Source organism: Heptranchias perlo, chromosome 7, assembly GCF_035084215.1.
Source record: "Heptranchias perlo isolate sHepPer1 chromosome 7, sHepPer1.hap1, whole genome shotgun sequence".
Lineage (NCBI taxonomy): Eukaryota > Metazoa > Chordata > Chondrichthyes > Hexanchiformes > Hexanchidae > Heptranchias > Heptranchias perlo.
This window is the reverse complement of record NC_090331.1, coordinates 9,075,892-9,099,899: the sequence shown is the minus strand read 5'-3', so window position 1 is coordinate 9,099,899 and position 24,008 is coordinate 9,075,892. Positions and strand designations below refer to the sequence as shown.

Here is a 24,008-nt window from a genome sequence, read left to right as displayed (position 1 = left end):
CAGGCACAAGCACACTCTCACACGCATGCACACGCACGCAATCGCACAAACACCCACAGGCAAACAGACACACAGACATAGACACACAAGAGACACAGGCACACGCACACAAGAAATAAAAGCAAATGTCTTTTTTTTACAATTAATGTGTTTTGCGTACCATTTACAATTTCTGTTATGGCCTTATCCCAGTATTAAAGGTATCACTCCTCTTTCTGCTTTCGAGATCATGGGTTAATATTTAAGCTGCTCACTCAGCAAAGAGACGAAAAAGTGCTGGAGGTCCAGTTTCAGGGAGGCTCTTGTGTATCACGCACAGGCAGTGAAACCCCACCTTTAATTTAAATCCCCCCCCCCAACTCTGCTCACATCAGTTCTAGCATTTAAATCGTTTCCCTATCGCCACCATTATGCATTTCCACTATGCTTCTCGTTCTCAAATAGACACAGTCCTTTTCTCTGATAATATTTTCTCCACTGTTCCGTTGTTGTTAAGTCATATCAGGGTATCTCGTTTACGGTGGTCTCTTCTTCAGCTCCCTCTCCCCAACCCCCCATCTTGCAGTAATCTCCGTGAAGTATTTGAGCAGGGTTGGGATCGCGGCTATTCCCTTCTCAGTAGGAGTTGCCAACCCTCCAGGATTGGGGAGTCTGCAGGAATTGAAGATTAATCGCCAGGGCAACCGGTGCGAGCAAAAATTATGGGGGCTTTAAAGTAAAGTGTGGTTTTATTTCACTTCCTTTGAACACTTTCGCTTGTTTGTTATAAAAATATTGTAGATGGGGGAAAAAAAAGGCTGTTTGACTGACAGTCGGGAATCGTCGGATTGGGTAAGGGAGAGTCTGTTCACTTTCTGATTGGCCGTGGGGCGCCGCAAAACTGGATGTGTTGGGCGACCGATGGTGGGAGCATGTGATGTGGGTGGGAGGCAGGAGGTGGTGAGATGAAACCTCCAGGAATACGTCCAAGCATAGTTGGCAAGCCTGCTTCTCAGGCTCCCCTTCCCCCCCAGCCCACCCACCCCACCCTACCCCCGGTCACAAGCAAAGGCTCAACTGATTGCGCACGATGCACTTCTTGCACTGCACCACGCAGCACCAGTGGAAGCGGCATAGGCAGTTCTCCTCAAAGACCACCGTCTGGTCCTTGAAGCCCCTCCCGCAGCAGAGCAAGTCGCACCCGCTCACGTCCAGCGCCGTGCTGTTGCAGGCCCTGCCCCTGGTGCCCGGCGAGCCGGTCTTGCGGTTGGGCAGGCAGAAGTCGGGTGAGTCGGCAGAGTAGACCAGGTCGTGCCGGTCCGGGGGCTTGATGTTCTGGCCCACGGGGATGAGGGTCTTCCCGTCGTTGCCTCCCATCACCTTGAAGGCTCCGTTAAAACGGTCCAGGAGTCTGTCGCCCACCTCCCGGAGATTGGGCATTTTCCTCCAACACGTTCGGAGTGTGCAAGAGCCAGAAAGCCCGTGACATTTGCATTCGGTTCTCATGTAATTCTTCACAGCCTGTAGTTCGAGAGAGAAAGAAAAGAAACGACAGATAGATTGGCAAGATAAAGCCAGACTCTCTGACGAATTCATTCTAATAGCTACAGGCAAAGGATTGTCAGGCAATTTCAGCAGGAACCTCACCTCCGTACATACCTATTATAATTAAATCATGATTAATGTATCAAGCAGCTCCCCACAAAGTTTTAATGTACTTTTATTAAGATAGCCGCCTGGATTAAAAGCCATGGAAGGGACATCTTGGGATCCCGCACGACCAGTGGGCTCGGTTCCAACAGGAACGAGACGGGTTCTGTGAACTTTTGATCCTTCTCCAGCTCTGATTATCTAAGACTCCAATGAGGTCTTGGAGATTAGAATCAAAGGGAGGGCTGAGTGGGTCAGCAACTTTAGAGATTCAGTTCCCCCAATCACCCTCCCCCATTACCCCCTCCACTCCCCCCAGCCCCTCCTCCCCCTCAACTCCCTCAAGGCTTACCAACCGAATTCCAGTTCAGACCTGACAGTCAAACATTCCTGTTTGCATTGGTTACATGAAGACCTACAATGCTCCTTAACCTGTTACACAAAAAACCCTGGTCACCATGGATCATGTGGTCCATTTTGGACCAGGTTCTATTCCTACTCTGGGCTGTGTCAGCTGATCTCAGCCAGGGCGTTAGTTTGAGGGGGGGGGTACACCGCACTCAGCACTCTCTGGGCTAAGGACAGAGAGAGCGAGAGAAAAATAGACCAGTGATTACATAGAATTTTACAGCACTGAAACAGGCCATTCAGCCCAACAAATCTATGCTCCGCACAAGCCTCCTCCCACCTTATTTCATCTCACCCTAATAACATCTCCTTCTATTCCTTTCTCCCTCATGTGTTTATCGAGCTTCTCCTTAAATGCATCTTTGCTATTTACCTCAACTACTCCTTGTGGGAGCGAGTTCCACATCCTCACCACTCTCTGGGTAAAGAAGTTTCTCCTGAATTCCCTATTGGATTTATTAGTGACTTTCTTCTATTTATGGTGATTGGCATCCAGTGATAATCGCTGGGGTGTGCGCACAGTGTGGACAACAAGTGAAGGGGGGGGGGTTGGGGGGTGGTCAGGCTCAGCTGCGAAGGACCTCACAGTTGAATATCCTGCCCTCGCTTGCGTGATTTGGGCTGATGGATTAAGAATGAGTGAGGTGCTGGTGCATGGAGAACAATATATCATCAAGAGTCAACGCCATTCAGGAGAGGGTGGGAGAAAATGGGGCCAGAAAAAAGCAAGAAGGGTTAGAAGGCCTTTCCGCCCACAGAAAGCTCACTCCACCCCAGCCCCCAATCATAGACTCTGTCCACCCCTTCAAATCAAGTAAAACTGCAGAATATTTGTCTAATCTTGTATGATACAATCTATACGCAACATCAGTTAACTTAATTAAGGGGAACAGATAGGGTGGATAGAGAGAAACTATTTCCACTGGTTGGGGATTCTAGGAGTAGGGGGCACAGTCTAAAAATTAGAGCCAGACCTTTCAGGAGTGAGATTAGAAAACATTTCTACACACAAAGGGTTGTAGAAGTTTGGAACTCTCTTCCACAAACGGCAATTGATGCGAGCTCAATTGCTAAATTTAAATCTGAGATAGATAGCTTTTTGGCAACCAAAGGTATTAAGGGATATGGACCAAAGGCAGGTATATGGAGTTAGATCACAGATCAGTCATGATCTTATCAAATGGCAGAGCAGGCACGAGGGGCTGAATGGCCTACTCCTGTTCCTATGTTCCCTGGTATGGTACTTTGATAGTTTCAGCTGTGGCTCAGTGGGTAGCACTCTTGCCTCTGTGTCAGAAGGTTGTAGGTTCAAATCCCACTCCAGAAACTTGAATATAAAATCTAGGCTGATGTTCCCAGGGCAGTACTGAGGGAGTGCTGCATTGTTGGAAAAGGTGCTGTCTTTCAGATAAGATGTTAAACCAAAGACCTGCCTGCCCTCCCAGCTGAATGTAAAAGATCCCATAGCACTATTCTTAAGAAGAGCAGGGGAGTTCTCCCTGGTGTCTTGGGCCAACATTTATCCCTAAAAACAGATCATCTGGTCATTATCTCATTGCTGTTTGTGGGACATTTGCTGCGTGCAAATTGGCTGCTGTGTTTCCTACAAGTACTTCATTCAATGTAAAATGCTTTGCGATATCTTGAAAGGTGCTGTAGATATGCAAGTCCTTATGTAAAGCAGAGAGCTACATCACCGGCCCAAATGGGTAGGCTCAACACAGTGAAAGATGCTAAATAAATGCAGGTTATTTCTTTTTCTATCCCTATCTGTACGTATAAGCCTTCTCCTTTCTCAGTCCACATCTGTTGCATTGATTCAGGGTCCCCTGTCTTGGCAGATTCTGACCGAACTACGTACATCGTGACATTGCTGAAAGGTGATGATGCACATGATCTCCTAAACCCCACCCCCTGAGATCACTGTCATTATGTCAGTTTGTTTTCCCTTCTCTCCCCCACCCACTCCCTCCCAGTAGCGAGAAGTTCTTTGTATCTCATGTCAAACAACAACAATTTGCATTTATATAGCGCCTTTAATGTCGTAAAACGTCACAAGGCGCTTCACGGGAGCGATTATCAAACAAAATTTGATACTTAGTCACATAAGGAGATATTAGGACAGGTGACCAAAAGCTTGGTCACAGAGGTAGGCTTTGAGGAGCGTCTTAAAAGAGGAGAGGGAGGTGGAGAGGTTTAGGGAGGGAATTCCAGAGCTTAGGGCCTAGGCAGCTGAAGGCACGACCGCCAATGGCAGGGCGAAGGAAGTGGGGGATGTGCAAGAAGCCAGAATTGGTGGAGGGCAGAGATCTCAGAGGGCTGGAGGAGGTTACAGGGGAGGGGAGAGGCCATGGAGGGATTTGAACATGAGGATGAGAATTTTAAAATCAAGGTGTTGCCGGACCGGGAGCCAATGGAGGTCAGCGAGCACAGGGGGTGATGGGTGAACGGGACTTGGTGCGAGTTCGGATACGGGCAGCAGAGTTTTGAATGAGCTCATGTCTCATCGGCAAAAGCTGGGCACAAAGTTTCCAAAATGCCTGGGGTGTGGGAGGGTGCAACTCGAGCAGATTGCCCACAGGGGGCAGGAGGGGACAGGATTCTGGGGTAGAGCCTGCACACACTGCGTTCCTACCCCATTTGCCCTCCGGCATAAATTCCAATGGGGGTGCTTGACAAGTCTTTCTTCCACCTACCTCCACCCCGCAACCCTGCTCCCCTCTAATCACGTCCCAGCATCAGACTAGGGGCATCACTAGGCTGCCTCTGATTGCATATCAAGGCTGCAAGGTGCTGTAATCATCGTACATTTACTCAGCATTACTATCTAGCTCTAGCACACAACAGCGCCTTTGTCAGATTGGTCCTGACAGCAGCTCTTGTGCTCCTATGCGCGTGTGTGGCGTTTGCAGAATACAGAAGACCAGCTACCTTTGCGAGGTCTCCTTCATTCATCACATAACATGAATCCTCTACATACCATTGCATTCCCTCAGGCCCTGCAGGGTTATTGTCATAGGGGGTCAGTGTTGAACTTCACATCAGAATGAACTGGCTCAAAGGCACAGGTTTGATATGGGGTGGGAATGGCCCACTACTTGTGGTACAACCTATCTGCAGCGTCATGACGGCATCTTCATGGCTTGATAGGTTTCTGGGGAAACCATGTTCTGAGGGCATCCAAAACCCAGCAAGCCAGGCTGCACCCCTACAATGTGTGGAGGTGGAAGATCATTCAAAGAATGAAGACCCTACCAAATAGATCATGTCATCCCATGTCAGGCCAAGCATTCACCAAGATCTTTACTAAAGATGTAAGCTAACGTGCCATTGACTGGGCGGAGTCTGTTCACATTGTAACCACTTGAGAGGGTGGGGAGGGAAGTACGTCCAAGATTTATTAATTTTAATACTCATGTCTTTTAATGTTGTGCTCACAATCAGAGCTAAATAACCTATTTACATCCACGTCATTCAATTAAAAAGTCTGAATATTTCACAGACAGATAGGACATTATTCCGGAACGAGTAGGCATTCTGAGAATTGGTGATAGTTTGCCTTTTAACAAAGGGAAGAGCGAAGGTAGGAGGTGGGGGAGTTCCTGATGACTCGGTGAGTAGATTCATCACCCAATGTGGGATTGTGCCATACTTGAATATCTCAGGTTCAAGATTCAATCCCCCAGATTGTGCTGTTAGCTGATCCAAGTTGACGGTGCAGTCGTTTGTGTGTCTGTTCATTGAGCTCCCTCAGGGCTGGTATCTCCTCAAATGTTCTCCAACAGTATCTTTCCATTAAGATGCCACTCTATAAGGGAGTCACATAGAATCACAGAATGATACAGCACAGAAGGAGGCCATTCGGCCCAAAGTGCCTTTGCTGGCTCTTTGAAAGTGCTATCCAATTGGTCTCACTCCCCCACTCTTTCCCCATAGCCCTGCAAATTATCTCCCTTCAAGAATTTATTAAATTCCCTTCTGAAAGTTATTATTGAATCTGCTTCCTCCGCCCTTTCAGGCAGTGCATTCCAGATCGTAAAAACTCGCTGCGTAGATTTTTTTTCCTCATGTCGCCTCTGGTTCTTTTGCCAAATACCTTAAATCTGTGACCTCTGATTACCAACCCTTCTGCCACTGAAACAGTTTCTCCTTATTTACTCTATCAAAACCCTTCATTATTTTGAACATCGCTATCAAATCTCCCCTTAACCTTCTCTGCTCTAAGGAGAACAACTCCAGTTTCTCCAGTCTCTCCACGTAACTGAAGTCCCTCATCCCTGGTCTCATTCTAGTAAATCTCTTCTGCACCCTCTCCAAGGTCTTGACTTCCTTCCTAAAGTGTGTTGCCCAGAATTGGCCACAATACCCCAACTGGGGCCTAATCAGTGATTTGTAAAAGATACATCATCATTTCCCCTTTTGTCTGACCAATAGGACGCGATTATTGAGGAAGTTTCACCATCAGGACGCCTTTTAAGGAGAAAGTTTTACCATCAGAGCCTCTGTTAATGAAGGAGTTTCACTCTCAAGACCCCTTTCAATGAGGAAGTATTAGCATCAGGACCCTGTTATTGAGAAAGTCCCACCATCAATTACTCTTAAGGACAAAGAGTCGCTAACAGGTCCTCTTTGTAAACAGAGAGTCTTACTATGGGGAACATTTTGAATGCCTTGCGATTAGGACCCTTTTCATAATGTATTTATACCATGAAAAGAATTTGGACTAAGTTTAACATCCTTTCTTCTGAAAGAAAGACTTTATTTAAGTGCCTCTCATGACTTCAGGGCATCCCATGGTATCTTGTGTCATCTGAAGGATGGCACCTCTGACAATACCTCCATCACCACCCACCCCCCAACCCCCATTAGTACTAGAAAGAGCAGGCACCTTCAGGAGAAGGGGCTGGGGAAAGAAAGAGGTCGCAAAGTTAGTGGGGAGAAAGATCACGTGGATGCTTTAAGAAGATTCAGTAGAAATATTATAGAGAATCAAAGAACCAGTAATCATTTTAAATGAATCCTTCAAACCTGTCTTCATAAATTAAGATTGTGGACAATTTCTAAATCAAATTATCTATGGAATCTACAGTGAGTGGAGAGTGCAGTAAAGTGTCTGTTATGAAGAGAATTCTATGCCTACAGGCATCTCGAACCAGACTAAATGCATCTTAGAATCCTGAAGGAAATGAGAGAGGAATTAAGTGAGGCTCTGGTTAATATCCGTAAGAGTTCGATGGGACTTGGAGGGTAGGGAGTGAAATCAGAGCCGGATTAATAATTCTTGGGGCCATGGGCACCCCCTCGCAGACCTCCCCCCGATCCATTAAAACATCAATGTGTAGCAAAATGCAGGAAGAAATTGGCTCCAAAAATGTTTACACACTGCATTAATAATAAAAAGAATGAAAGGACTTGCATTTATTTAGCGGCTTTCATGACCCCAGGACATCCCAAAGCGTTTCACAGCCAATTAAGTACTTTTGAAGAGTTGTCACTGTTGTAACATTACAAATTATATCACGATACAGTATGAAACAGAGCCAGCGGTTGTGTGCAGTTTTTCCTGTGTTATGGTGAGTTCTACCAGGGAGCCCCATATTTGGATAGGTTCCTGGGCACAGGCCCCATACGCTCGTACGTTAATCCGCCCCTGAATCTAATCTCAATATTCAAACATGAAGCTAGGCAGCAGCTGTGGGCTTCTAGTCCAGTTTATTTATCATCCATAACGGGGGAATATGCTTGACAGCACTTTACTGGGTCCCAGGTCCTGGACCCTATCAGTGTTTATCTAAAGAGCGTAGAGACCATTAGACATAGCCTGCATGAAGCAATGGGTCACGCCTCACAAACCCACTGGAATTCTCTGAAGCCATGGCAGATAAACAGATGAGGGCTATCCAGCGGTAATCATTTTCAGAAGCTGCTTGATTAAGCTTTACATCTAAGCGAGATTGAAAGGCGCTGAGAATTAAAGGCAAGATAATTCATTGGACTCAAAATTGGTCTAGCGACAGAATGGTGATGGTGCTGATCGATTGGCCAGTGTGCACCACGTGTGAAGATTTGAGTGAGACATTGGGACTCTGGGATTTGAAGCAGGGGGAGAGGGGACATAACAATACCAAAGAATGTTGGGGGAGCGCACATGTTCTCCCTCATTCCCCTTCCAACCAGGTGAGAAGATCGCCCAAAACTCCACAGAAGGTAAGTTTTTATTCTGGCATCTTTTCTTTTTTACGGATAATAAATTCGAAGGAAGAGGCTTCTTTCTATCTATCTATCCATCTCTCTATCCAATTATCAATCTATCTAGTTATCTATCTATCATTTAACTGTCTGTGTCTATTTATCTATCAATCACAGACATCGCCTTAGATGATAGACAGACAGACAGAGATAGATAGATAGATAGATAGATAGACAGAGATAGATAGGTTAGAATCATAGAATCTTACAGCACAGAAGGAGGCCATTCGGTCTGTCGAGCCTGTGCCGGCTCTTTGAAAGAGCTGTCCAATTTAGCTCCACACCCTAGCTTTTTCCCCACAACCCTCCAAATTACTTTTCTTCAAGTACATGTCCAATTGCCTTTAGAAAGTTCCTATGGAATCTGCTTCCACCACATTTACAGATCGTGTGTTCCAGATCTTAACAACCCTCTGTGTGAAAAAAATTCTCCTCATTTCCCCTCTAGCTCTTTTGCCGATTATTTTTAATCTGTGTCCTCTGTTACTGACCCACCTGCCAAGGGAAACAGTTTCTCCTTACTTGCTCTATCAATACCTCTCATAATTTTGAATACCTCTTTTAGGTCTCCCCTTAACCTTCTCTGCTCTAAGGAGAACAATCCCAGCTTCTCCAATCTCTCCACATAACTGAACTCCCTCATCCCTGGTATCATCCTGGTAAACCTCCTCCGTACCCTCTCCAGGGCCTTGAAATCCTTCCTAAAGTGTGATGCCCAGAATTTTACACCATACTCCAGCTGAGGCCTAACCAGTGATTTGTAAAGGTTTAACATGACTTCCTTGCTTTTGTATTCAATGCCCCAATTTACAAAGCCAAGTATCTCATACACTTTCTTAACCACCTTATCAACTTGCCCTGTCATCTTCAAAGATTTGCAGCCAAAGGTCCCTCTGCTTTCGCACCCCCCACAAAATAATACCATTCAGACTATACTGCCTCTCTATGTTGTTCCTCCCAAAGTGCATCACTTCACACTTATCCACATTAAATTGAATCTGCCATGTGTCTGCCCGTTTCACCAGTCCGTCTATGTCCTCCTGACATCTGCTACTATCCTCCTCATTATTTACTACGTTGCCAAGTTTTGTATCATTCCCAAACTTTGAAATTGTACTCCCTATACCCAAGTCCAGGTTATTTATATACAACAAGAGAAGCAATGGTCCTCATACCGACCTCTGGGGGACCCCACTGCAAACTTCTCTCCAGTCAGAAAAACATCAGTTCACCACTACTCTCTGCCTCCTATCCCTTAGCCAAATACATACCCAAATTATCACCGTCCCTTTAATCCCATGTGCTTCTATTTTCCAAATAAGTCTGTTATGTGGTACTTTATCAAATGCCTTTTGAAAATCCATCTTTACAACATCTACTACACCACCTTCAACTCAGCTCCAGGACATTGCTGCAGGAGTTCCTCAGGGCAGTGTCCTAGGCCCAACCATCTTCAGCTGCTTCATCAACGACCTTCCCTCCATCATAAGGTCAGAAGTGGGGATGTTCGCTGATGATTGCACAGTGTTCAGTTCCATTCGCAACCCCTCAGATAATGAATTAGTCTGTGCCCGCATGCAGCAAGACCTGGATAATATCCAGGCTTGGGCTGATAAGTGGCAAGTAACATTCGTGCCAGACAAGTGCCAGGCAATGACCATCTCCAGCTCTAACCACCTCCCCTTGACATTCAACGGCATTACCATTGCCAAATCCCCCACCATCAACATCCTGGGGGTCACCACTGATCAGAAACTTAACTGGACCAGCCACATAAATACTGTGGCTACAAGGGCAGGTCAGAGGCTGGGTATTCTGCAGCGAGTGACTCACCTCCTGCTCCCCAAAGCCTTTCCACCATCTACAAGGCACAAGTCAGGAGTGTGATGGAATACTCTCCACTTGCCTGAATGAGTGCAGCTCCAACAACACTCAAGAAGCTCGACACCATCCAGGACAAAGCAGCCCGCTTGATTGGCACCCCATCCACCACCCTAAACATTCACTCCCTTCACCACCGGCGCACAGTGGCTGCAGTGTGTACCATCCACAGGATGCACTGCAGCAACTCGCCAAGGTTTCTTCGACAGCACCTCCCAAACCCGCGACCTCTACCACCTAGAAGGACAGGAGCAGCAGGCACATGGGAACAACACCACCTGCATGCTCCCCTCCAAGTCACACACCATCCCGACTTGGAAATATATCGCCGTTGCTTCATCATCGCTGGGTCAAAATTCTGGAACTCTCTACCTAACAGCATTGTGGGAGAACCTTCACCACACGGACTGCAGTGGTTCAAGAAGGCGGCTCACCACCACCTTCTCAAGGGCAATTAGGGATGGGCAATAAATGCTGGCCTTGCCAGCGACGCCCACATCCCATGAACGAATAATAAAAAACAACCCTCTCTGTTACTTCATCAATGAACTCACTCAGGTTAATCAGACATGATTTACCTTTAATAAATCCATGCTGGCTGTCCCTTATTAACCCATGCTTCTTCAAGTGAGAATTAATTTTGTCCTTGACAATAGTCACTAGTAGTTTTCCCATGACTGACGTTAGACTGACTGGCCTGTAGTTACCAGGTTTATCCCTCTCCCCTTTTTTGAACAGGGGTTTAACATTTGCAATCCTCCAGTCCTCTGGCACCACTCCCATATCCAAGGAGGGTTGAAAGATTGTGGTCAGAGCTTCTGCTATCTCCACCCTTGCTTCCCTCAGCAACCTAGGATGCTTCCCATCTGGACCGGGTGACTCGTTAACTTTGAGTGATGCCAACCTATTTAGCACCTCCTTTCTATCTATTTTTATCCTATCCAATATCTCTAGTTCTGTTAGATAAGGATAAATAGGTAAAGAAAGACTTGCATTTATATAGCACCTTTCACAACCTCTGGACATCCCAAAGTGCTTTACAACCAATGAAGTATTATTTTGAAGTGCAGATACTGTTGTATTGTAGGAAACACAGCAGCAAATTTGCACACAGCAAGCTCCCACAAATAGCAATGGGATAATGACTTGATAACCTGTTTTTTTAGTGATGTAGGTTGAGGAATAAACATTGGCTAGGACACCGGGAAGAACCCTGCTGCTCTTCTTCGAAATAGTGCCGTGGGATCTTTTACTGAGAGAGCAGACAGGGCCTTGGTTTACCATCTCATCCGAAAGACAGCGCCTACGACAGTGCGGCACTCCCTCAGTCCTGCAGTCTGAATGTCAGCCTAGAATTTGTTCTCAAGTCTCTGGAGTGGAACTTGAACCCATGACCGTCTAACTCAGAGGCGAGAGTGCTACCAACTGAGCCACTGTTACTGATAGGCACAGACACTGTGGCTGTAGGCAATCTTATTGAACCTAAGCCGCGATGAGAGAACCAGAGAACACAACTGTAAAATGAACAAGCCTAGAATGAGACAAGAGATTAGAGAATATATATTCTTTCCACATAAATGTGAAACAGAAGGAAGGACGGAAAACTGATTAAGGACAGGATTGATGAGTATAAGAGTTGACAGAAATGATCAAACATTGTGTGGAACATGATGGGGCCGTGGTAATGTCATCTGTGGAATGCGGCTGGTCAGCATTGAATAATGTAGGTTGTAATGTTAGATTAATATCTTGGGAGTTTTGCTGGATTACCTTCAGGGCCCAGGGAGTAAGTTCATATAGTTCTATCTTCTTGTAAGGTTTAGCTGCAGCAAAGTCGCCTTCCCTTCAGGGGATTAAATAATGAGTAGAGTCCACAATAATGCAAATTGTACACGGTCTGTGAGAGGAACAAGATCAGTATAGCAAGTGGTTTTACCTCCTTTCCTACCTTCTTTATGTGTAGATATTGTCGAAAGTAGTCTACCCTGTGTTTATTATACTGCCGTATAATTATTATAGACCCGTTTATTATAGGGTCATCTTCACCTTCACTGCCTGGGCGGTAATCTGGCGAAGCAGATCACCCGCCCGTTGTAGAACTCGCCCGTTGTACAACCCGCCTGATCTGCTTCGCCAGACTCCCGCCCTTTGATAGCAACGCGACGAAAATCGTGTGGGTTCTACAATGAGCAGGTAATCTGTTCCACTAGATTACCACCCAATCAATGAAGGTGAAATGTATAAACCCCCCTACCTGCCCTGTATGTGATTATAAGAAAGAAGGCCCTGTGTATCATAGAGTCATACAGCACAGAAGGAGACCATTCAGCCCATCATGTCTGTGCCAGCTCTCTACTCATACATATCATAGGAAAATACAGTTGTTAAAACCTCTATATGTGTAACAAAGAATAACACAGCCTCTTTGTAAAGGAGAAAATTACTATTTTGTCACCACATTACACTGGACTGAGATGAGGAGGAATTTCTTCACTGAGAGACTTATGAATCTTTGGAATTCTCTACCCCGGAGGGCTGTGGATGCTCAGTCGTTGAGTATATTCAAGGCTGAGATCGATAGATTTTTGGACTCTAAGGGAATCAAGGGACATGGGGATCGGGCGGGAAAGTGGAGTTGAGGTCGAAGATCAGCCATGATCTGATTGAATGGCGGAGCAGGCTCGACGGGCCGTATGTCCTACTCCTGCTCCTAGTTCTTATGTTCTTATGGAGATAATGTCCCCGTGTGATTCCCTGGCCTGTGCTGAGTTAACTGATCTCAGCCAGGTGTCAGTTAAGGATGCTATCATTGGCCTACTTGACTTGCCTACGCCCTGTACCATCAGTGGGTGAAAGAGAGGATGAATGGCCTACCCCAAGTGCTGCTCCGAAACAAACTGATGGGAGGAATGTGGGAGAGCCACTCAGGGAATAGTTTAGCTTTTATCTTTCATGGGAACAGGAGTATGCCGTTCAGCTCCTCGAGCCTGTTCCGCCATTCACTTGGATGCTGGCTGACCTGCATCTTAACCCCATCCACCCACCTTTGCTTCCATGTGGTCAAGCAGCCAGCTGAAGCCTCAAGTAGAGGCTGGAATCAGGGACTGGGTCACTTGGGTAATTGCGCCCACATCTCACTACACTGTGGCGCTGTGCATTGGCAGTCCAATGCGCTGGGTCACTATAAATGCATCTCCTGTCCCAGACATCACAAAGCCAACGTTCCCCCAAAGGAGAAGCAGCCAAAAAAAGCTCGCCGGGAAACTCACCAGCCTCCCCGCCTCGTTGTTGTGCAAGTCGACCAGCGTCCTGATGTCACTCTTACCCTTCTTCCTCTTCGCGTCCATGAACTGCTTGGATTTCTCGTAGCCGAAGTCCACGTCGTCCCCGCACCCTCCCCACTCCCAGGCCGTGCCCTCGGCCCCGGCTCCCGCGGCGGGCAGAGGCGGGGACCGGCTCCGCGACCGGTCGCAGCCGCACTGCAGCAGCTCGCCCATGCTGCACGCCTGAGTCACGGCGTGCGTCACGCCGGCCGAGGTAATGGCGTACACGAAGGCCGTCTCCCGGATATCTGTGAAGGGGGAGAGGGAGGAACAAACAGAGCATAAAGAGTTACTAGATACAACAACTTGCATTCATGTAGTGCCTTTAACGTAGTAAAAACGTTCCGCTTCACAGAGGCATTATCAGACAAAATCTGACACCAAGCCATATAAGGCGATATTAGGACAGGTAATCAAAAGATTGGTCAAAGAGATAAGGTTAAAGGGGTGTCTTAAATGAGGAGAGAGGTAGAGAGATGGAGAGGTTTAGGGAGGGAATTCCAGAGCTCAGGGCCTAGGCAGCTGAAGGCACGGCCGCCAATGGTGGAGCGATGAAAACCGGGGATGCGGAAGAGGCCAGAATTGGAGGAGCGCAGAGATCTCAGAGGGTCGTAGGGCTGCAGGAGGTTACAGAGGTAGGGAGGTCATGGAGGGATTTGAAAACAAGGATGAGAATTTAGTTACTTTGCAGTGCTGCTGGCGGAGTCACGGCTGTGGATGGGAGCAGTGCCGTAAATGCATCAGAGGAGGGCGCAGAGAGCGGGTGTCTCCCAGGTTTACTCACACAGAGGGAGCTTTGAGCCATGCAGCTTACATCCCAAGGTCATGGTGTATCTCGGGGCATCTCTCTAATGACACCATTCCTCTCCAGGGAAACTGAACTCCATGCACTACTGAGTCTACAGCGCAGAAAAAGTCCATTCGGCCCGACTGGTCTATACTGGTGTTTGTTCTCCACATGAGCCTCCTCCCATTTTTAATTCCCTCTTCCCACCCTTCCCCCGTATCCCTCTATTCCCTTATCCCCCATGTATGCATCAAGCCTCCCCTTAAACGCATCAACATTATTTACCCACCACTCCATGTGGCAGCGAGTTCCACATTCTCACCACTCTCTGTGTAAAGAAATTGCTCCTGAATTCTTGAATTGACCTGTTAGTGACTATCTTATATCTATGCCCCCTCGTGTTCTGGACTCACCCACCAGTGGAATCAGTTTCATCACATTCGCCCTGTCGAACCCCTTCACCGTTTTAAAGAACTCTCTCAGGTCTCCTCTTAGTTCTCCCTTCTCCAGAGAAAAGAGCCTCAGCCTGTTCAATCTTTGCTGATAGTTGTATCCTGTCACTTCAGGTTGTTTTTTTTCCTTCTAGGCATTTCATTAGGCACCAATCTGGTCTGAGTAATGCTACCAGACTCCAATGTACAATGCAAAATCCCACTAAGGAGTGCAAATACAGGGGATGGGATCCCCTTCACTTACTCTGCAAGAACAGGCAGCCTTGACCCAATTACTTGTTTGGAGGTGCGCAACCGTGGATGCTGAGTCGTTGAATATATTCAAGACTGAGATCGATAGGTTTTTGGACTCTAGGGGAATCAAGGGATATGGGGATTGGGCAGGAAAGTGGAGTTGAGGTCAAAGATCAGCCATGATCTTACTGAATGGCGGAGCAGGCTCGAGGGGCCGTGTGACCTACTCCTGCTCCTATTTCTTATGTTTTTATGTTCCTATGGCCTCTAGCCCTACAACCCTCCGAGATCTCTGCGCTCCACCAATTCTGGCCTCTGGTGCGTCCCCGATTTTAATCGCCCCACCATTGGCGGCCGTGCCTTCAGTCACCTGAGCCCTAAACTCTGGAATTCCCTCCCTAAACCTCTCCGCCTCTCGACCTCTCTCTCCTCCTTTAAGACGCTCCTTAAAACCTACCTCTCACCTGTCCTAATATCTCCCTATGTGGCTCGGGGTCAAATTTTGTCTGATAATCGCTCCTGTGAAGCACCTTGGGACGTTTTACTATGTTAAAGGTGCTATATAAATGCAAGTTGTTGTTGTTGTAGATCATGGCTGATCTGCATCTTAACTCCATTTACCCGGCTTTGCTCCAAATCCCTTGATCCCCTTACCCAACAAAAATCTGTCTATCTCAGCCTTGAAAGCTCCAATTGTCCCCCGGCATCCACAGCCTTTTGGTGGAGAGAATTCCAGCTTTCCACTGTCCTTTGTGTGAAAAAGTACTTCCTGATTTCACTCCTGAACGGCCGAGCTCTAATTTTATGTTCATGCCCCTTTGTTCTGATTCCCCCACCAGAGGAAATAGTTTCTCTGTATCTATCCTATCAAATCCTTTTAACATTTTGTACACCTCAATCAGATCACCCCTCAATCTTCTATATTCAAGGGAATTCAAGGTATATGCAACCTGTCCTCATAATTTAACCCTCTAAGCCCTGGAATAATTCTGGTGAATCTGCGCTGCACCCCTTCCAAGGACAATATATCATCCCTGAGGTGTGGTGCCCAGAGCTGATCGCAGTACTCCAGATGGGGTTTAATCAAGGCTGTACACAACTGAATACTATCAGTTCCCTAAATGACCTCGCTCGCCTCCGTGGGTGACTCTCCTTTAGTGTAAAGGTACCTTGTGAGATTTCTTTACTCTCAGCCACATTGTTCCCCAGGCTAACATCAGCCTCACTGACCTGACCTTGACTTGAACCCTTGGTCTAGACAGTACGTTTGCCCTAAGACTCTGTGCACTGTCAGATCTCCAGAAAAGTACATGATGCTGCCTGCTCTTCACACTTGGGAATACTGACCCACGTCTCAAATCTTAAAAAAAATCGCCATTTATTCCCCAACCGCGAGGACGCATCAGAGCTTGTGCCCATCCCAGAATCCTCCCCGTCCCCTCAACCACATTGAGTTTAAGCGTCCATCGCCTGGGTTTAGAATGTGTTGGGCGGGGCGGGGCGGCTGGGGGGGGGAGCGAGGGGAGGGGGGGAGAGGGGAGGGGGAAAACAGCCCAAACCAGCTGTCACATCCGTTTTAATGCAATGCGTTACTGGTTCTTGGCCACAAGTAGGCCCTGCCTGAAACGTGTCTTATCCAGGCCTGTGGATAAAAGGCTACGCTACGAACTAACAGATGCCGATACCTATCCCCCCCTTTTTTTTTGTAACAGGAGCCCGGTAACTCGCGGCGATGGGGGAGGAGCGGGTGCAAACTTGTTTCTTTAGCCCTAAACACACATTTTTTTCAAGATGTGAGAAATGGATAGGTCAAGGGTCGGCGAGCAGGATATGCCAATTCCTCCTGAACTGGACACATGAGGATAGCCGCTGGTGCGCCCATGTCATTAACTCTGGTATATTGATAAGGCGACTTAAGTACAGTGGAACCCTTTTAAGTAGCACCTGGGAAGTCGGTGTGAGTGAGTGATTAGTTGACGGGAGCCAGACTGTCTGGAGTTTGAGCACTTCAGGATTGTCCCCACGCCACCCCCCCCCACCCTTTTACCTTTGCTGCTGGTTGGGACTGCGCCACCGGCAGCACAGCTCGAAGACAAACATGGCAGCAGCGGCGCCTCCGACCGCAGCTCGCCGCTCGCCCCTCGCCACCGAGTGCCCGTTTACACGCGGGTCGAGTGGCAGTCGAAACCCGCCCCGTAATATAGGCTAGTCAGAAGGGGTCTGTACCCCTGTGTGAAACAGCACCTCCAGGGGAGTAGATGGAGAGAGGGAGATTTGTACAGGCCGCTGACTTATAAGGGACCGTGGAAAAATATGGCCTTGCATTTATATAGAACATTATCACTTCTCTCAGCATCTCAAAGATCCTCAACTGCAATCAATTAAAGAAGAAATAGGAATTAGGAACATAGGAACAGGAGGAGGCCATTCAGCCCCTCGAGCCTGTTCCGCCATTCAATTAGATCATGGCTGATCTGTATCGTAACTCCATTTACCTGCCTTCGTTCCATATCCCTTGATTCCCTTACCCAATAATAATCTATCAATCTCTGTTTTGAAATATTCAATTGACCCCCAGCAGCCACAGCTTTTTAGGGGAGAGAGTTCAGATTTCCACTGCCCTTTGTGTGAAGAAGTTGCTTCCTGACATCACCCCCCGAAGCTCTAATTTTAAGGTATGTCTCCTTGTTCTGGACTCCCCCCACCAGAGGAAATAGTTTCTCTCTCTCTACCCCATCAAATCCTTTAATCATCTTAAACACCTTAATTATAACACCCCTTAATCTTCTCTACTCAAAAGAACTTGCATTTATAGCACACCTTTCACAACCTCAGGACATCCCAAAGCGCTTTGCAGCCAATAAAGTACTTTTGAAGTGTCGTCACTGTTGTAATGTAGGGAAACACGGCACTCATTTTGCACACAGCAAGGTCCCAAAAACAGCGCTGAGATAAATGACCAGATCATTTATTTTTATCACTCATTCGCGAGGTGTGGGCGTCACTGGTAAGGCTAGTATTTTTTGACTATTACTTGTTATCCTAATACAGCTGAGGGGCTTGCTAGGCCACTCCAGGGGGCAGTTAAGAGTCAACCACGTTGGTGTGGGGCCAGAGTCACATATAAGGTCAGACCGGGGAAGGACGGCAGGTTTCCTTCCCTGAAAGACATTAGTGAGCCAATTGGACTTAATGACAATCCGACAGGTTAATGGTCACTTTCATTGATACTAGCTTTTTATTTCTAGATTGTTTTGTTGGTGTTTAGTTGAGGGATAAATATTGGCCAGGACACCAGGAGAATATCCTACTTTTCTTCCAATAGTGCCATTGGATCTTTTACGTCCACCTGAGAAGGCAGACGGGGCCTCAGTTAACATCTCATCCAAAAGACGGCACCTCCGACAGTGCAGCACTCCATCAGTACTGTCTTGGAACAGGGCTTGAGCCTATGGCCTTCTGACTCAGAGGCAAGAGTGCTACCTCTGAGCCAAGGCTGACACTATGAGGGGATAAAAAAAGATATAATCAGGTAAAAATGAGTCAGCAGGTCGTGGTTTCCAACCCCACTCCTGAGAATTGAGCACACAATCTAGGCTGACACTCCAGTGCAGTACTGAGGAAGTGCTGTACTGTCAAAGGTGCCGTCTTTCGGATGAGAACCTGTATACTATCTCAGGTGGATGTAAAAGATCCCATGTTACTATTTGAAGAAGAGCAGGTGAGTTCTGCCCAGTGTCCTGGACCAAAATTTATCCCTCAATCAACATCACTAAAAAAACATTATCTGCTCAATAATCTCATTGCTGTTTTTTGGGACCTTGCTGTGCGCAAATTGCCTGCTGCGTTTCCCTCCAACATTACGACAGTGACTACACCTCAAAAGTACTTCATTGGCTGTAAGGCGTTTTGGGACATCCTGAGGTCATGAAAGGCGCCCCATAAATACAAGCTCCTTCTTTCTTAAAGTATGTTCAATCTAAAAGATGCACCCTGGAAGAAAACGTACGAGTCAAAAAAATCACTCGGCACACCATGCACGGTTGTGTCTGTACTTGCAAAAAGCACCAAGGGACTGCTAAAATAATCCAGTCTACGCATCATAAAAGCAGGGCGAGGAAGGGGTTAATCTGCTTAAGTAAACACATAAGAATGCACTTTTTTTTAATACGAAAAATGGCATGTTGCAGTGGCACAGCGATGCTGACAATAAGGCATGCTTGTGTGAGAGGGGGGCGGGAGGCTGTCTTAATACTAAATGTTGATGAGTTCACCTCTTTCCTTCAGGACATGAATTCCGAACAAATTTTACCTGCGAGCCTCTGTCTGAACCTGCCAGACACTTGCAGCCAAGTGCCAGGAGAGGACATTGAAGTGATCTTTTTTTTTCATTTCTTCCTATATTTATATATAAATCCCTGTTTAAACAGAAAAAAACACACACAACTCTCGCATTGCACAATCGGTCAGGAGCAATGGAGAGAGATTGGCCTGTGTGTGTGTTTTTATCTCCATAAGGTAACTGGTAACTCGATCATTACGTATCTGCGTATGTATTGCACAGGGCGCTGTGTCTTGCAGCAAGGACAGCACAGAAGTTAAGTGTTGGCTTGTGTCTGGTTAGGTAATCTACACTTGACAGCGTGGTATTTAGCTGGAGGTTGAATAGAGGGAGAAGGCATTTGCCCACAACTCGTTCTCCAGCTGAATCCTGCCAAATTCCGAACTGGTTTTCTCCTTAGGATTGTTATGTCTGGCTCAGGGTTTCCAGTTGCATTAGGATTTCAACAAAAAAAAAAAAATTTTGATCTTTTTTTTAAGACAGCGAGCAAGGAGAGGGTGACGTGAAGCTCACTGGACCACAGCCCGTCTGGTCCCCTCGCTCTGCCAGCGATAGGGCGCTGGGCACTTCGCTCCAATATCATTTCTTTCTGCCTGACGAAACCGGAAGGAATAACTCTCACACAGATAATGGGACTCATTAGTCAAGGATCTGGGAATTTTCAACAGCCATGTGTATGAAGAGAACAGGGATGATTGGAGGAAACGTTAAATGTGGGTCAAGTTTTACCCAATATCTCTCCCTCTCCCCCCCCATCTTCCCCTCGTGGCCCAGCCCTCCGAGAACTCCGCTTTCCTCCAACTCTGGCCTCTTGCGCACCCTCCACTTCCTTCGCCCCACCATTGGCGGCCGTGCCTTCAGCCGTCGAGGCCCTAAACTCTGGAATTCCTTCCCTAAACCTCTTCGCTTCTCTCTCCTCCTTTAAGATGCTCCTTAAAACCAACCTCCTTGACCAAGCCTGTCCTAATATCTCATGTGGCTAGGTGTCAAGTTTGGTCTGATTTACGCTCCTTCGGACATTTTTACTACATTAAAGGCGTTCTAAAGATGTGAGTTGTTGTTGTTGTTGTTGTTGTGTGCCTAGACGGCAAGTGCTGGTGAGCTATTGGATCTTTGGGAGGAAAGCTTCACAGCCGAGGTCGACCCTGCCCTCAGTCAACATCCTAGATCCTTGCTCGCTTTTTTTTTGTGTTCCCTGCCTAGTTCAGGAATGCTAAGAGAAACTTAGCAACTCCTACTGCCGCCTGACTCGAGATTGACACATTCAGTGCCGATCTGGGAATCGAAGCTCGGGAGGGCGGGGGGCGTTTTTACCTGGGACACTCAGTACTCCACCATTCTGTGCACCTACTCACTAAGCCATTATTCTGGTCTCCATATTCCAAAAAAAGGATATAGAGGCACCGGAGAAGGTGCAAGAAAGATTTACAAGGCTGATACCCAAACTGAGAGCTTATCCTTATCAGGAAAGACTGAACAGGCTGGGGCTCTTTTCTCTAGAAAAGAGAAGGCTGAGGGGTGACTTGATGGAAGTCTTTAAAATTATGAAGGGGTTTGAGAGGGTAGACGTAGAGAAGATGTTTCTGCTTGTGGGGGTGTGCAAAACTAGGGGCCATAAATATAAGATAATCTAATAAATCCAATAGGGAATTCAGGAGAAACTTCTTTACCCAGAGAGTGGTTAGAATGTGGAACTCGCTACCACAAGGAGTAGTTGAGGCGAATAACCTTGATGCACCCACCAGCAGATAAAGTTTCTCTCTCTCTACCCTATCAATTCCTTTCAAAATCTCAAAATCCTTCAATCAAATCATCCCTTAACCTTCTATATTCCAGGGAATACAAGCCTAGTTTATGTAATCCCTCCTCATAATCTAACCCTCGGAGCCCTGGTAACATTCTGGTGAATCTGCGCTGCACTCCATCCAAGGCCAATATATCCTTTCTAAGGTGCGGTGTTCAGAACTGTACTCCAGATGTGGTCTAACCAGGGCTTTGTACAGCTGTAGCAAAACATCCTCCCCTTTATATTCTAGCTCTCGTTATAAAGGCTAACATTCCATTAACCTTTATGATTATTTTTTGTACTTGACTACTATATTTTAGTGATCGGTGTATACGGACCCCTAAAACTCTTTGGACCTCCACTGTTCCGAGCTTTTCACCGTTTAAAAAATACTCGGATTGATCCTTTTTTGGTCCAAAATGGATGACCTCACACTTACCTGCGTTGAAATCCATCTGCCACAGTTTTGCCCACTCACTTAATCTATCAATGTCTCTTTGTAATTTTATGCTCCCGTCTACACTACTTACTATGCCACCAATCTTTGTGACATCGGCAAACTTGAATATACGGCTCTCTATTGTGTTATCTAAGTCATTAATAAATATAGTGAATAGCTGAGGCTCCAGCACAGACCCTTGTGGGACACCACTGGTCACTTCCTTCCAATTCGAGTCCATACCCATTATCCCTACTCTCTGTCTTCTACCGCCTAACCAGGTCAATAATTTGCCTTCAATTCCATGAACTTTAATTTTAGCTAACTTGAACGGGAAATAATTGCAAGCTTTGGGGAAAGAGCAGGGGAGTGGGACTAATTGGATAGCTCTTTCAAAGAGCCGGCACAGGCACGATGGGCTGTATGGCCTCCTTCTGCGCTGTAAGATTCTATGATTCTAGGAGCATTAAGGACTTAGAGACCTCACTCCTCCCCAGAAGTATCAGACTTAATTAAAAGCAAAAATTTCAGGACATACACAGCATCTGAAGGGCACTAAGACGGGTTAAAATTTCAGGTGTAGGCCTTTTATCAGATGGATAGAAAGAAAAAAAACTTGCATTTCTATAGCGCCTTTCACATCCCTGGTATGTCCCAAAGCGCCTTACAGCCAACTAAGTACTTTTGAAGTCACTGCTCTAATATTGGAAACACAGCAGCCAATTTGTGCACAGCAAGGTCCCACAAACAGCAAATGAGATAAATGACTAGATAATGATTTTTAGTGATGTTGTTTGAGGGCTAATTGTTAAGCAGAAGAACTCCCCTGCTCGTCTTCGAAATAGTGCCGTGGGATCTTTTCCACCTGGGAAGGCAGACGGGGCCTCTGTTTAACATCTCATCCAAAAGATGGCACCTCCGACAGTGCAGCACTCCCTCAGTACTGGCACTGGAATGACAGCCTAGTTCCAGAGTGAGGCCTAAACCCACAATCTGACTCACACGCAAGAGTGCTACCCACTGAGCCCCTTGTTCATATATTCAGACTGTTCACAACCTTGGCGTCCTATTTGACCCAGAGATGAGCTTCCGACCACATATCCGCTCCATCACCAAGACCGCCTACTTCCACCTCTATAACGTCGTCCATCTCCGCCCCTGCCTCAGCTCATTTGCTGCTGAAACCCTCATCCGTGCCTTTGTTACCTCCAGAATGGACTATTCCAATGCTCTCCTGATCCATCTTCCACCCTCCATAAACTTGAGCTCATCTAAAACTCTGCTGCCGTATCCTAACTTGCACTAAATCCCTGTGCTCGTTGACCTACATTGGCTCCCGGACCGGGAACGCCTCGATTTAAAAATTCTCATCCTTGTTTTCAAATCCCTCCATGGCCTCGCCCCTCCCTATCTCTGTAACCTCCTCTAACCCTACAACCTGCCGAGATCTCTGCGCTCCTCCAATTCTTGCCTCTTGCGCATCCCCGATTTTAATCGCTCCACCATTGGCGGCCATGCCTTCAGTCACCTAAGCTTTAAGCTCTGGAATTCCCTCCCTAAACCTCTCCGCCTCTCTACCACTCTCTCCTCCTTTAAGACGCTCCCTTAAAACCTACCTCTTTGAACCCATGACCTCATGAAGCGTAACGGCCCTAGCACCAATCCCTCTGGGTCTCCACTTGTAACCAGTCTCCATGTGGAGCTGCTACCATTAATAACAACCCTATCGTAACCAATTCCCTATCCAATCCGGGATCTACCCTCCAATCCCACAGGACTCTATTTAATATAGTAGCCTATTGTGAGACACCTCATCAAATGTCTACCTTCCTCCATCAACCTGGTGACCTCTTCGAAAAACTCCACCAGGTTGGTAAGATATGACCTTCTTTGCCAGAAGCCATATTGTGTGTCCCTAATAACCCCTTCTTTGTCAAGGTGGTCATATAGAGCATCCCTTATGATCCCTTCTAGCAACTTTCCTACAATTGACAACATGCTTATGGGCCTATAACTTCCTAGATCTGACTTATTGCCCTTGTTGAATATTGGTACATGAGGTTCCCTCCAGTCATCAGGAATGATGTGCTGATGCCGACAACAACAACAACTTGCATTTATATAGCGTCTTTAATGTAGTAAAAGTTCCCAAGGCTCTTCACAGGAGCGATTATCAAACAAAATTTGACACCGAGCCACATAAGGAGGTAGTAGCACAGGTGACCAAAAGAGAATTGAGCACAGAATCTGGGCTGACACTCCCAGGGGAGTACTGCACCGTTGGGAGGTGCCATCTTTCGGGTGAGACGTTAAACCAAGGTCCCGCCTGCTCTCTCAGGTAGATGTAAAAGATCCCATGGCACTATTTCGAAGAAGAGCAGGGGAGTTCTACCCGGTGTCCCGGCCAATATTTATCCCTCAACCAACAGCTAAAACAGATTATCTGGTCATTATCACATTGCTGTTTGTGGGACCTTG

At 46.8% G+C, this 24,008-nt stretch overlaps 1 protein-coding gene across 1 annotated transcript in view; it reads right to left on the bottom strand.

Moving 5' to 3' along the window:
* Positions 1–1,038: 1,038 nt before the first annotated feature.
* The window catches only part of LOC137323259 (protein Wnt-6-like), a 71,022-nt gene continuing 48,052 nt past the window's right edge, over positions 1,039–24,008 (bottom strand). Inside the window, exons 3-4 of the mRNA XM_067986752.1 lie at positions 13,437–13,738; positions 1,039–1,500 (exon numbers count right to left, since the gene is read on the bottom strand). Of these exons, the coding sequence (XP_067842853.1) occupies positions 1,039–1,500; positions 13,437–13,738 (764 nt within the window). The remainder of the gene's footprint in view (positions 1,501–13,436; positions 13,739–24,008) is intronic.